The sequence below is a fragment of the Triticum aestivum genome, chromosome 7B (genome assembly GCF_018294505.1).
Source record: "Triticum aestivum cultivar Chinese Spring chromosome 7B, IWGSC CS RefSeq v2.1, whole genome shotgun sequence".
NCBI classification, from domain to species: Eukaryota; Viridiplantae; Streptophyta; class Magnoliopsida; order Poales; family Poaceae; genus Triticum; species Triticum aestivum.
Genome location: NC_057813.1, coordinates 40,103,516 through 40,118,494, shown reverse-complemented (window position 1 = coordinate 40,118,494; position 14,979 = coordinate 40,103,516). Strand labels below are relative to the sequence as shown.

The 14,979-nt window shown below is 51.8% G+C and overlaps 1 protein-coding gene across 1 annotated transcript; it reads right to left on the bottom strand.

The window, feature by feature from the left end:
• Positions 1 to 1,327: 1,327 nt before the first annotated feature.
• On the bottom strand, positions 1,328 to 2,852 carry LOC123160047 (acyl transferase 15). The gene has a single exon (XM_044577871.1). It carries the CDS (start codon positions 2,841 to 2,843, stop codon positions 1,566 to 1,568), a length of 1,278 nt encoding a protein of 425 aa, XP_044433806.1. The 5' UTR covers positions 2,844 to 2,852; the 3' UTR covers positions 1,328 to 1,565.
• Between the last annotated feature and the right edge of the window lie 12,127 nt (positions 2,853 to 14,979).

The following is a 14,979-nucleotide window of genomic DNA, read 5'->3' as shown; positions in this document are numbered from 1 at the left end:
GCATGATCTAAAAAAGCGCACGGTCATGAAATGGATCGGCGCGTTGGGCGCGCTGCCGACCCAAATCTAAAAGAGGACGGACGACGGGCGGGCGGCCGACCCAAACAGACAAAAAACGGACAAAAGCGCCGTCCGTTTGAGTCGGCCCGTTGGAGTTGCTCTTACCACATCACCAATATAACTTCAACATAGGAAAAGGTACACCGACTTGAGACACCGACTTGAGATGTAGACGTACCCTTAAATTTAAAATCTAAGAGTTTTTTTAGGGAAAGCCTCTTGGTACGGCAAGAGCTTCTGCGGTAGCTGTGTCGAGTACATGCTCGAACAACTCAGTCACACCAGCCACTGCTTCTCCTCTTTGACTGCGAAGCACAACAGCAATCCAACAGCAATAGCATCAGTGCCGTCCTAAAAATATGACGCGTCGATGTTCAGCTTGCTCATACCCGTCGGCGGCTTCTCCCAAGAACTTCAGGAATAGGTTCTTGGGCGAACTTCCGAGAATAATTTGATGTAATTGCATGAATAATTTGGTTTAAATTTTACTTCCTTCATTCCAATTAATAAGGCGTGCACGCTTACCAAAATCCAATCCTACTTTGATCATATATTAGATCAACAATATATACTACTAACAACTTCTTTCAATACAAATTTAACGGTATAATTTTTATCACATATAATCCACGTTTGGTTAGTCTAATTTATGGTCAGAGTTAAATTTTAAGGTAACACGCCTTATTCATTCAAATGAAGGGGGTAATATCGAGTTGACTCGGTGCATCCATCCATGCATAGGCTTCTGTACCCTTAAAACATGTACTCCCTCCACTTCATAATGTAGTGCGCCCGCGCTTTTCGAGATTTAAGTTTGATCATAAATTTAACCAACGTGAGCGACCACAGCGGGAGCAAAAATTATACCAGCAGTGTCCCATGTTAGTTAAATTTATGGTCAAACTTAAATTTTTAATGATATAATTTTCGATGATAAACTTAAATCTCAAAAAGCAAGGACAAACTACATTATGAAATGAAGAGAGTAACAGTTAATTTATTTGCGAAACCGCACAACCATAGGACAGAGGGGCAACCACTCCTCTTCAAGAATCTCGATGAGTGTAGTGTTTGCTTTCCGTATCTATCAAACTACTCCTCGTTTGTTCTACTCCCTCTATTTCTATATACAAGGCCATTTTATTTTTCATGTTAATATTTAACTTATATAATTTTGATCTACAAAATATGGTTTATATGTCGTAAAAAGTACAACATCAGAAAGTTCATTGAAATGTGTATCCAATGACATAGTACTTTTTTGGCATAGTACTCACTTTTTGTTGATAAAAAAGTGATGCTTCTTCTATAATGTACAGGAACTAAACGAATTTGCTCTTTTATTCGGATACATTGCAAAGAGAGGTCTGTTTTCATCTGAAATTCGTACTACTACTAGTATTTGTTTTCATCTCAAAGAGACCTTCACATACTTTGGCTGGATTCTACGTTTGGGCAGCTGTGGTCGGGAGCGGGGCGGGGTGAAGAACGAGCAGGGGATCACATCACATTGCGGCGAGCTCGGCCAGGAAGGAGGCGGCGTGCTCTGGCCTGACGCAGAGTGACTGCACGTTGACCCCGTCCTTGCCCTTCCACGGCGGGCACACGATGCACTCCGGCACCACCATCCGGTCCTCGTGCCACATCACCCGCGCCGGCGTGCCGCCGCCGAAGTCGGCCGCGTCGAACCCGATGCGCCGCCAGCTCGACACGGCCAGCCTGTTGTACAGGTCTTCCCCGGTCTCCGCGCCGCCGCCCTCGGCCTCGGCCTCCAGCAGAGTCTCCTTGCCGCGCCTGATGAGCCGCACCACGTCCCTGATGTCGCCGTCGGCCACCTGGGCGCGCGTCGCTCGCACCGACTTCATGATGGTGCAGTTGCCGTAGTAGCCGTCGTGCGCGCCGAAGAGCTCGCGCGCGTTGTTTGGGAAGACGAGCGGCGCGGGGGCCTCCGGGTCTTGGATGGCCGCGCGTGTCCGGCACCGCCACAGCACCGCCGTGACGGCTTCGAACAGCGTGCAGGCGCACTTGGCCTTGACGCGGCCGATGAGGCTCGACGGGACGATAATGTAGAGAAAGGCGCCCTGGCCCTCCTTCTCCTTGGGCTTCATCAAGGAGCGCCTCTCCTCCGCCGTGGCCGTGGGCGGAGGGAGATCCCGGATCGCGGCGGCCGACCTGACCGGGATGACGGACGGCCGCGGCATCCCGCGGGCGAGCTCGCCGACGGCCTGCAGGAACTGCCCAATCCCGATGCCGTCGGCCAGGACATGGTTCGACGTGACCCCGACGACGAAGCCGCCGCAGGAGAACTCCGTGACCTGCATCTGCAGCAGCGGGTCGGCGCGCCGGCAAAAAGGACCAGCGTAGGCGACGGCGAGATCCGCGAGCAGCGCCGGAGTGACCTTTTCCAGATCCAGGGCGCAGCCGGCGGACGCCCCCACGAACGGCACGCCCTCGTCGGTGCACACGATGCGGTGATCGGCTCCGGCGAGGCGGCCGCACACAGGGCGGTAGTGGAGGAGCGCTCGCGACAGCGCCCGCTTGATGGTCTCGATGGGATTGTCGATCGGATGGTCGAACATGAGGAGCAGTGTGCACGCGAAAGGCGGGATGCGCTGGTCGAAAGAGGAGAGTTGGACGTCGCCGGCCGGCGCCTGAGGTTCGGCGGGGTACACGACCACCGGCGAGGACTTGCTCACCACAACGCTCATTGCTATCGATCTGCCCAGCCCAGCGCTGCTACAAGGAAGACCTTGATTTTCGTTACTTGTATGAGTTCGGTTCATATATTTTGGCTGCAGCTATGATTTTTATAACATACTGGTCGGAGCTGAGCAGGGGCTCGGTTTATTTATTTAGTGTCAAGTTGATGCCTACACAAAAATAAAGTAATCGAGTATCTCATTCACCACCTGGCGTTATATGCCAAATTGCCAATTGTCCAATAATTCTACACTTACAGAAAATTACAGGCTGGAATCATCTCTCGTTAATCTCTTCTCCCACTGATTTTCAGGAGTGAACCACACTTCCCCTAATATCCAACAAGAACTTGACACGTTAGCCCCATAATCATAACTCGGTACTAAGCCACCCGTGGCTCTCTCTCCGGAGCTTTGCTAGACCTACCTAAAATTTGCTACTAGGAAATTTACGTAGGAGGTGATGTGGGCTTGTTTGATTGGACTGCACAAGGCGCACCTGAAATTCAGGGGAGAGATTAGTGAGATTAAGGAGACTTCATTTCGTAAGTAATTTATGTAGTTAGTTCATCGTCGTAGCATTTTTGCTCTCCCAGCCGTCCCAGGCTTATGACATTTTTTTTGAGAAACATGCTTTACTTTATTGATCAATAGAGCGAATTACAGGAATAATAGAAGTATCATAAGGGTGTAACAGCCATACATGGCTACCCTCCCCTAAATGTAAAGCATGTCGAGCTAAGCCATGAGCCTCCTTGTTAGAAAGACGTCTCTCATGGGTGAAAGAACAAGACTGAAACTCCCTGCTCGAGTCGATGATCTCCTGCACGATTGGAGCAATTGTATCCATTGAGGGAGTCCTGGATTAGGGGTGTCCGGATAGCCGGACTATGACCTTTGGCCGGACTCCTGGACTATGAAGATACAAGATTGAAGACTTCGTCCCATGTCCGGATGTGACTTTCCTTGGCGTGGAAGGCAAGCTTGGCGATACGGATATGTAGATCTCCTACCATTGTAACCGACTCTGTGTAACACTAACCCTCTTTGGTGCCTATATAAACCGGAGGGTTTTAGTCCGTAGGACGAACAACAATCATACCATAGGCTAGCTTCTAGGGTTTAGCCTCTCTGATCTCGTGGTAGATCTACTCTTGTACTACCCATATCATCAATATTAATCAAGCAGGAGTAGATTTTTACCTCCATCGAGAGGGCCCGAACCTGGGTAAAAACATCGTGTCCCTTGTCTCCTGTTACCATCCGCCTGGACGCACAGTTCGGGACCCCCTACCCGAGATCCGCCGGTTTTGACACCGACATTGGTGCTTTCATTAAGAGTTCCTCTGTGTCGTCATCTTTAGGCCCGATGGCTCCTCCGATCATCAACAACAATGCGGTCCAGAGTGAGACTTTTCTCCCCGGACAGATCTTCGTATTCGGCGGCTTTGCACTGCGGGCCAATTCGCTTGGCCATCTGGAGCAGATTGAAAGCTACGCCCCTGGCCATCAGGTCAGATTTGGAAGTTTGAACTATACGGCTGACGTCCGCGGAGACTTGATCTTCGACGGGTTCGAGCCACAGCCAAGCGCGCTGCACTGTCACGATGGGCATGATCTAGCTCTGCCGCCGGACAGTGCCCTGGAGGCCGCACAAGTGTACGCTCCGACCCTTAGCTCGGAGGCGACTGCGCCGATCGAGGACGGGTGGCTGGACACCGCCTCAGGGGTTGCTATCTCTACGACGATTGAGCCGAACACCAACCATGTCCTTTGCGAAGCTCGTGACTCCAAGGTGCCGGACTCCTCTCCGGACTCCAAACCTTCCGCGCCCCTGCCTATCGAATCCGATTGGGCGCCGATCATGGAGTTCACTGCCGCGGACATCTTTCAGCACTCGCCCTTTGGCGACACCCTGAATTCGCTAAAGTCTCTCTCTTTATCAGGAGATCCCTGACCGGATTATGGTCAGGAAGGTTGGGATGCGGACGACGAAGAAATTCAAAGCCCACCCACCACCCACTTCGTAGCCACTGTCGATGATTTAACCGACATGCTCAACTTCGACTCCAAAGACATCGACGGTATGGACGACGATGCAGGAGACGACCAAGAACCAGCGCCTACAGGGCACTAGAAGGCCACCTCATCATACGACATATACATGGTGGACATCTCAAAAGATGGGAATGGCGATGGAACAACGGAGGATGACCCCTCCAAGAAACAGCCTAAGCGCCGGCGTCAGCAGCGCCACTCTAAATCCCGCCACAGCAAAAACGGTGATTCCGGCACGGGAGACAATAACACCCCGGAAAGTGCCGAAGACAACCCCCTCCAGCAGGATTCAGCGCAGGAGGATGGAGAAGCCAGCCCTCATGAGAGAGCGGCAGATAGAGAGGTAGAGGACGATAATTACATGCCTCCCTCCGAAGACGAGGCAAGCCTCGACGACGACGAATTTGTCGTGCCTGAGGATCTAGTCGAACAGGAGCCTTTCAAATGCAGGCTTATGGCCACGACAAGCAACCTCAAGAAAAAGCAGCAACAACTTAGAGCTGACCAAGACTTGCTAGCTGACAGATGGACTGAAGTCCTTGCGGCCGAAGAGTATGAACTCGAACGCCCCTCCAAGAGCTACCCAAAACGCAGGCTGCTACCCCGATTAGAGGAGGAAGCACCCAAACCTACATCACCAGCGCATGATGTGGCCGACCGGCCACCTCGTGGCCGCGACAGAGAGGCCTCTCGGCCCTCCACTCAAGCCGCACCCCGACGTCGCTCAAAAAGTACCAAGGCACGGGGAAATGCGCCAGACCTACGAGATATATTGGAGGACAAGGCAAGGCAAACAAGATTGATCTACGGATCACGTGGGCGCCTCACTACACATGACGATAACCGTCATGCCGGATACAGCAAATCCAGCCGAGCCGAACACAACAGACAAAGCTCATTTGAGCTACGTCGTGATATAGCCCAGTACAGGGGCGCCGCACACCCACTATGCTTCACAGATGAAGTAATGGATCATCAAATCCCCGAGGGTTTCAAACCCGTAAACATCAAATCATACGATGGCACAACAGATCCTGTGGTATGGATCGAGGACTAACTCCTTCATATCCACATGGCCTGCGGTGATGATCTACATGCCATCAAATACCTCCCACTCAAGCTTAAAGGACCAGCTCGACATTGGCTTAACAGCTTGCCAGCGGAGTCAATTGGTTGTTGGGAAGACCTGGAAGCCGCATTCCTCAACAACTTCCAGGGCACCTATGTGCGACCACCAGACGCCGATGACCTAAGCCACATAATTCAGCAGCCAGAGGAATCGGCCAGACAATTCTGGACACGGTTCCTAACCAAGAAAAATCAAATCGTCGACTGTCCGGATGCAGAGGCCCTTGCAGCCTTCAAACATAACATCCGCGATGAGTGGCTTGCCCGGCACCTAGGATAGGAAAAGCCGAAATCCATGGCAGCCCTCACAACACTCATGACCCGCTTTTGCGTGGGAGAGGACAGCTGGCTAGCTCGTAGTAAAAACATGACCAAGAGACCTGGTAATTCGGATACCAAGGACAGCAACGGCAGGTCGCGTCGCAACAAGCACAAGTGCCACATTAACGGCAATAATGCTGAAGATACGACAGTCAATGCCAGATTCAGAGGCTCTAAACCCAGTCAGCGGAAAAAGCCATTCAAAAGAAATACTCCGGGCCTGTCCAACTTGGACCGAATACTCGTCCGCTCGTGCCAGATACACGGCACCCCCGAAAAACTAGCCAACCACACCAACAGGGATTGTTGGGTGTTCAAGCAGGAAGGCAAGTTAAATGCCGAAAACAATGACAAGGGGCTGCATAGCAACGATGAGGAGGAGCCCCGGCCACCGAACAATAGAGGACAGAAGGGCTTCCCCCTACAAGTGCGGACGGTGAACATGATATACGCAACCCACATACCCAAAAGGGAGCGGAAGCGTGCACTAAGGGACGTATATGCGATGGAGCCAGTCGCCCCAAAGTTTAATCCATGGTCCTCCTGCCCGATCACTTTTGATCAAATGGACCACCCCACTAGCATCCGCCATGGCGGATTCGCCGCATTGGTTCTAGACCCAATCATTGACAGATTTCACCTCACTAGAGTCCTGATGGACGGAGGCAGCAGCCTGAACCTGCTTTATCAGGATACAGTGCGCAAAATGGGCATAGACGCCTCAAGGATTAAACCCACAAAGACGACCTTTAAAGGCGTCATACCAGGTGTAGAGGCCAACTGTACAGGCTCAGTTACACTTGAAGTGGTCTTCGGATCCCCGCTAACTTCTGAAGAGAGGAGTTAATCTTCAACATAGTCCCGTTCCGCATCGGCTATCATGCACTGCTCGGACGAACCGCATTTGCAAAGTTCAATGCGGTGCCGCACTATGCATACCTCAAGCTCAAGATGCCAGGCCCTCGAGGAGTCATTACAGTCAACGGAAACACCGAACGCTCTCTCCGAACGGAGGAGCATACGGCGGCCCTCGCGGCGAAAGTACAAAGCAGCCTCTCAAGGCAATCCTCGAGTCCGGCTATTAAACGTCCGGACACCGTCAAGCGCGCCCAGAGTAACCTACAACAAGACCGCCTGGCACATCCCGAGCACGCGTAGCAATGCGGCCCCAACCCCAGCCCTCGCGAAATTGCGAAACCAGTACTACGCGTACATAATTACGCGCTGAAAATACCATGGGCATAGGGGGAGGGGCACGACCATGGCAGGCCCAGAATGCGGCTCAGCAGCACCAGGGGCTGCCGATTGTGTCATTCTTTTTTCTCTTACTTTTAGGACTCGTTTCTCAAGAAGCCCTGTCCGGCAGTAGAATCGCCGAACACACGATGCAACAGCCAGGGAAGCAGAAAGCTACGCCGAGTGTCCAGGTGGTCTCTATAACGAGCAGTATACTTGTTTCACATATCATCCCGCAGCTCGCCCCTGGAGGGGGACATGTCAAATAGTCCCGTCCATTGCTTATCGCACTATTTGTGTCGTTCTGCTTTTACTGCAGCCTTTTTAAATAAACAATACATAGCTTCTGCCTATTATTGCATTCCTTTTTTTATCTATATATGTTCACTTATGACATGTTGCACCCGTACACTTTGGTACTGCCAAATACACCAGGGGCTTAAGTACCCCAAAATATGGTGTGATAAGTCCGAACACTTTCACAAGTTCGGCACCCTGAACTTATAGCATTATATGCATCGGCTCCGAATCATGTCTTGGGTCAATAGTTGGGTTTGCCCGGCTCCCATGTTTTGGTACCTTACGTTCCGTTATATCGGCTAAGGTAGCGCTGGGAGAACCACTATGATTGTGCCCCGGTTGAGCTGGGTTAAGCACCTCAGTGGAGAAAGCTAAAACTGACCGTCATGATAGGGCGAGAGCCGGTCGCTGTTCGAGAGGTTTTCGAGTCCCTAAAGACTTATGCCGCTTAGAGCGAGGAGTTGGCTTTGTCCGGCCCAGGCGTGGATAGTGCCCCGAACTCGGTCTTCCGAATACTAGGGGCTTCGCCGAAATTTAAAATTATAGAATTCTATGGCTAAGTGAGAGTGTTCAAGCATTATAGTCCGGTTGCCTCGTTCATTGCGTTGAGCGCCTCCCTTGAAGGACCCAAGAATGGGAAAAAGAGCGCTCAAATTTATCCCGAACACCCCAGCACTCGTGGCATGGGGGCAGAAGCCGACGACTTGCCATCTCTCAAATTTAATAAACGGCCGCACAGAAGGTACTATTTTAAATTCACAAGCGTTGCTTAGCGCATATGAACAAGTTTTCAGCGTACAGGATAACAAATGCGAGTTTACTCAAAAATTACATCTTTGGAGCATTCACCCGCTATAAGGCGGGCACCCTTCAGGACGCCCTCATAATACATCTCGGGCTTGCGATACTCCTTGCCCGGCGGTGGTCTGTCCGTCACAAGCTTCTCAGCGTCCATCTTGCCCCAGTGCACTTTAGCACGGGCAAGGGCCCTACGGGCACCTTCGATGCAGACGGAGCGCTTGACGACTTCAATCCATGGACAGGCGTCCACCAGCCGCCTCACTAGCCCGAAGTAGCTCCCAGGCATGGCTTCCTTAGGCCACAGCCGAACTATGAGGCCCTTCATGGCCTGTTCGGCCACCTTATGGAGCTCGACCAGCTGCTTCAGCTGGTCGCTCAAGGGCACCGGGTGACCAGCCTCAGCATACTGAGACCAGAACACCTTCTCCGTCGAACTCCCCTCCTCGGCTCGGTAGAACACGGCAGCATCGGACACACTGCGGGGCAGATCTGCGAATGCTCCTGGAGAGCTCCGGATTTGGGTAAGTAACAGATAATTCACTTTCACGTGCTTGCTTTGCATAAAGAATGCCTTACCCGCCGCTATCTTCTTCAATGCCTCAATTTCCTGGAGGGCTTTTTGGGCTTCGGCCTTAGCGGCCTTGGCGCTCTCAAGGGCCGAGGCGAGCTCGGACTCTCGAGTCTTTGAGTCACGCTCCAAACTCTCGTGTTTTTTCCACGAGAGCCTGGAGATGTTGTCGCACCTCCGCCACCCGCGCCTCCTGCTTCTCTCGCTCGGTGCGCTCTGCGGCTGCATTGCTTTCGGCCTTGGACACCGCTTCCTTCAGGGTCGCCACCTCGTTCGTAGCCCCTGCAATACTCACGTTATTCCTGTCATTTTTGGCAACCACATCTTTTATATACTTTCATAAGGTATTACTTACCTTCCCTGTCCTTGAGCTACTTTTTGGCAAGTCCGAGCTCGTTCTCGGACCGCTCGAGGCTCTGCTTCAATGCATTGACCTCCGCAGTCAGTGCGGCATAGGTCAGCAGTGCAGCCTGCATTCCCATATTGACATACCTATGTTAGACTCCTGCATAAATCTTTTAGATCCTCAGTTCGGCTTTTCTTTCCGAACACCAAACAGAGCATCAGGGGCTATTGTCTATGTGGTAACATTTTTACATATCTTAAATACTTACCTCAAAGCCTGTTAGAAGGCTGGCACAGGCTTCAGTCAGCCCACTTTCGGCGGACTGAACTTTCTAGATCACCACACTCATAATAGTGCGGTGCTCCTCGTCGATGGAGGCGCCGTTAAGCGCCTCCAACAAATTATCCGGTGCCTCCGGTTGGACGGAGGTCACCGGTGTCGCAGTCTTGCCCTTCTTACGAAGGGGCCGCCTATCGGACTCCGGAATCACTGAAGGTTCCGATGCGGAGTGCGGCCCAGGGCCGGACTTAGAGCCCTTTGGGGTTTTATCCCCCTTGCGCTTGGAGTCCGGGAGGTTGCCTTGCGGCGCCTTGCGGCACCTTCTGGACCACCTCCTCCTGGCGGGGCCCCTTTTGAGGCCCCACCTCGGTGTCATCCGCAGCGCGAGGAGAGGAGGCAGCCGGAAGCGAGGTGCTATTCATGTCCGACGAATCCAGGAAGCGTCGAGCCCGTCCTTGGGCGGGCTGCAGGGTTATATTCGGCGTTAGGAGATTTTGTGCGACAAATGAAACACCATGAGTTATTCTGATATCCGGACACTTACGATTTCGCCAGGGGCTTAGCCCTCGGTGGCCACTCCTCCTCGCCGTCGTCGGTGTTGGTGGAGTAGTCCGGAGGAAGGGTCCTTCACTTCTTGGACCCTCCGGCCTCCCCAGTTGGGGCGGCCTTCCTTTTCTTCTCTCCCCCGCTGGGGGAGAGGCCTCTTTTTCCTCCTCCTCGTCTTCACGGGAGGAGTCCGCCTCGGAGTCATCAGATGATGAGTCCGACAACACCTGGTGCCGGGAACTCCTTCGAGTTCCCGTGGCCTTCTTCTTGGCCTTCTTCTCCGGCACCACGTGAGGTGCCGGAACCAGCAGCCCCGTCAATCGGGCGTCCACTAGATCTTTTGGCAAGGGAGCCGGGCAGTCAATCTGCCCAGACGTCTTCTGCCAGTCTTGTCAAAGGCAATGGAGTTTAGATCCCGCATAGAGTCAAACTATGGAAAACGAGAGTCCCGTAAAGGGTAAAGTAGCTTACCTCGCTGGCTTGACGCTGTCAGCTGAATCCGCGATCTTCGGTAGCGGATGCGGGAGCCTCGGCGCCCTTGAACAGCACCTTCCAGGCATCTTTGTACATAGTGTCGAAGAGCCTGCTCAAGGTTTGGTGCTGTGCCGGATCAAACTCCCACAAGCTGAAGGCCCGTTGTTGGCACGGGAGGATCCAGTGGATGAGCATGATCTGGACTACATTGACAAGCTTGAGCTTCTTGTTCACCAGGGTTTGGACGCAGGTTTGAAGTTCGGTCAGCTCTTCCGAATTACCCCACGTCAAGCCCGTTTCTTTCCAGGAGGTGAGCCATGTAGGGAAGCCAGATCGGAATTCGGGGGCCGTTGCCCATTTAGGGTCGCGCGGCTCGGTGATGTAGAACCACCCCGATTGCCACCCCTTTATGGTCTCCACGAAGGAGCCCTCAAGCCATAGGACGTTGGCCATCTTGCCCACCATGGCACCTCCGCACTCCGCTTGGCGGCCGCCCACTAGCTTCGGCTTGACATTTAAGGTCTTCAGCCATAAGCCGAAGTGGGGCTGGATGCAGAGGAAGGCCTCACACACGATGATGAAGGCCGAGATGTTGAGGATGAAATTCGGGGCCAGATCGTGGAAATCCAGGCCGTAGTAGAACATGAGCCCCCGGACAAATGGGCGAAGTGGAAAACCTAGTCCGCGGAGGAAGTGGGTGAAGAACACCACCCTCTCATGGGGCCTGGGGGGGGGGATGAGCTGCCCCTTGTCGGGGAGCCGATGCGCGATGTCGTTGGACAAGTATCCGGCCTTCCGAAGCTTTTTGATGTGCCCTTCCGTGACGGAGGAGGCCATCCACTTGCCTCCCGCTCCGGACATGGCTGGAGAAGGTTGAGGTGGGATATGCGGACTTGGGCGCTAGGGCTCGAGTGCGCGGAAATGGATGAGCGAAGGAGGAAAAAGGCGTAGGTAAAAAGGTGGATCCTTATCCCCTTATATGGTCGGACGAAGCTATGCGTCCCCACTAGCCTGGTAAAACTCGCTTATCTCCCAAGCGCCATAATCAATGGCGCGGTTGGGTTACCCACGCCCGTATTGATGAGAATCCCAGAATAAGGGGAGACGATCTCTGGTTTGACAAGACGTGCCAAGGAAACTGCCTTGCTAAACGCGCTGAGGTGGGACAGTAAAAACGATTCGAATAAAGGCTTGGCCGTGGTGTGATGTCACACCACAAAATACGTCAGCAGATTGGATTTGTGTAAATATTATTCTCTCTACGGTGGTATGTGGAACTTATTTTGCAGAGCCGGATACTATCCTTGTGTTCAAAATCTTCTATGAAGTATTCGGAGGAGGAACCCGCCTTGCAATGCCGAAGACAATATGCGTGCCGGACTCGTCGTCATTGAAGCCTGGTTCAGGGGCTACTGAGGGAGTCCTGGATTAGGGGGGTGTCCGGATAGCCGAACTATCACCTTTGGACGGACTCCTGGACTATGAAGATATAAGATTGAAGACTTCGTCCTGTGTCCGGATGGGACTTTCCTTGGCGTGGAAGGCAAGCTTGGTAATATGGATATGTAGATCTCCTACCATTGTAACTGACTCTGTGTAACCGTAACCCTCTTCGGTGCCTATATAAACCGGAGGGCTTTAGTCCGTAGGACGAACAACAATCATACCATAGGCTAGCTTCTAGGGTTTAGCCTCTCTGATCTTGTGGTAGATCTACTCTTGTACTACCCATATCATCAATATTAATCAAGCAGGAGTAGGGTTTTACCTCCATAAAGAGGGCCCGAACCTGGGTAAAAACATCGTGTCCCTTGTCTCCTGTTACCATCCGCCTAGACGCACAGTTCGGGACCCCCTACTCGAGATCCGCCGGTTTTGACACCGACACCCATAGTACCAGTATGTATGTCCTTGACCACCGAAAGGCAATTAGAAGCCACCCTCAAATGAGTAAGTGAAAGATCCCTGGCTAATGCAATAGCCTCACGGCATGCCAGAGCTTCCAGTATGTTCGGATCAGTCATACCATGGAATACCATCGCTGCTAAACAAGCATATGCTCCTGATTGATCCCGACAAACCGCACTAGCAGCCCCCACAGGAGGGTGTTTACAAATAGCAGCATCGACATTTACCTTGTGATGACCCGCCGGTGTTGGTATCCAAACTGGCGCCCGGTCTGGGGCTTCTCTGGGCTTCGTTATTTCATGTGACATGGAAGCAATACTCAAATCTGCCAGAAACCGTGTGATAAATGAATGAGTCCCCATCGGGCTCTGGTGCTCCCCTTCGTGGATTAGCTTTCGCCGCGCCCCACATATAGCCCATAGTGTCACGGTTAGCTTCGTGAACTCGGCATGAGGCATCGATTCTTGCATACTGAAGAGCCAAGCCTTTGCATTCGGTTCTGCTGTTGATATAACATGCTCAACCAGCTCCGGGTCACCTAGCGCCCATACACAACGCGCCATTGTACACGTAATTAGTGAATGCATCCATGAATCCTCCTCTCCACAGATGGCACAACGCGACGATGTGGACATATTACGATGACAAAGGACATCCGCCGTGGGTATAGAACATTGTGCAAGTCTCCACAGGAAAACCTTTAGTTTTGATGGCACCGCAACCTTCCAGATATTGGTCCAGCTAGCTTCCTCTCTCGACCTGTCAGCCGGGCCTGATCGTCCTTCGAGCCAAGCCTCCCGCCTTAGCTTCGTATTGATGAGCATCCGATATGCCGAGCGAACAGAGAAGGAGCCCTTGTGTTCATGAGCCCAAGCCCAAGAATCTCTGCATTGTCTTGTGGCTAGCGGAATATTGAGGATCACTTCCGCATCTATTGGGAGGAAAGTTGCACGAACTACGTCCTACTTCTACCCGGCATTGGCGCTGTCAATAAGTTCGGACACCAACTGTGGCCGATGTTGGCTCAAGCAAACTATTGGTCTGAGCGACGCATCTTTTTGTACCCAGTTATGCTGCCATATCAAAGTATCTTTACCATCACCTATACGTTTGATAAGGCCCTGTGAGAGGATCTCCTTTCCCTTGATGATTGCTCGCCATATTTGAGATGGTTGGCTACCTAGTGAAGCATCAAGAAAGTCTATAGTTGGGAAGTATCACGCTTTCAGAATTTTTGCACTTAGTGATTGAGGTGCTTGTAGGATTCTCCATGCCTGTCTTGCCAGCAACGCAAGGTTAAACAACTCAATGTCCCTAAAACCCAGACCACCTTCATATTTCGGCCTTGTCATCTTCTCCCAGGAGACCCAATTTGTCTTCCTTTCACCCCGTTTACTCCCCCACCAAAACTTACGTATGATGGAGTTAATGTGAAGTCAGAGGCCCCGAGGTAGCTTGAAGCAAGCCATAGAGTAAACCGTGATAGATTGAGCTACAGACTTTATAAGTACTTCTTTCCCTCCGGATGACAAAACCTTTTCCATCCATCCCTTAACTTTGTTCCAAACTCTATCCTTCAAATATTTGAAGGCCCCGTTTTTGCTGCTCCCGACATCCGCAGGCATGCCCAAGTACTTTTCTGAGAGACTCTTGTTGTGAACATTCAGGGTATTTTTCATGCTCTCTTTAATACCCTGCGAGCAGCCTTTGCTAAAAAACACTGAAGATTTATCCAAGTTTATTTTCTGTCCTGAAGCATTGCAGTATGATTCCAACAAAGAAGATACCTGAATAGCCCCCTCAACACTAGCCTTGACGAACAACAGGCTGCCATCTGCAAAAAGAAGGTGGCTTACCGGCGGCGCCGTATCTGCCACTTTGATCCCATGCACTGGAGATGACTCTGTCTGGTTTTTTAAAAGGCACGAAAGGCCCTCTGCTGCCAGCAAGAAAAGGTAAGGTGATATTGGATCCCCCTGTCGGAGTCCTCGTGAAGGTGTGAATTTCTCAAGTTTCTTTCCATTGAACATAACCGAAAACTTGACTGAACATACCATCCTCATAACTGAGTTGACCCAAGCCGGCGCAAAACCCAGTTTAGACATGATAGCACGGAGGTAGTCGCATTCCAAACGGTCATAGGCCTTCATCATGTCGACTTTAAGAGCACAAAACCCATTCCTCTTTGATCTGTTCCTCTTCATAAAATTTAAACACTCATACACAGAGATGATGTTATCCGTGATCAACCTCCT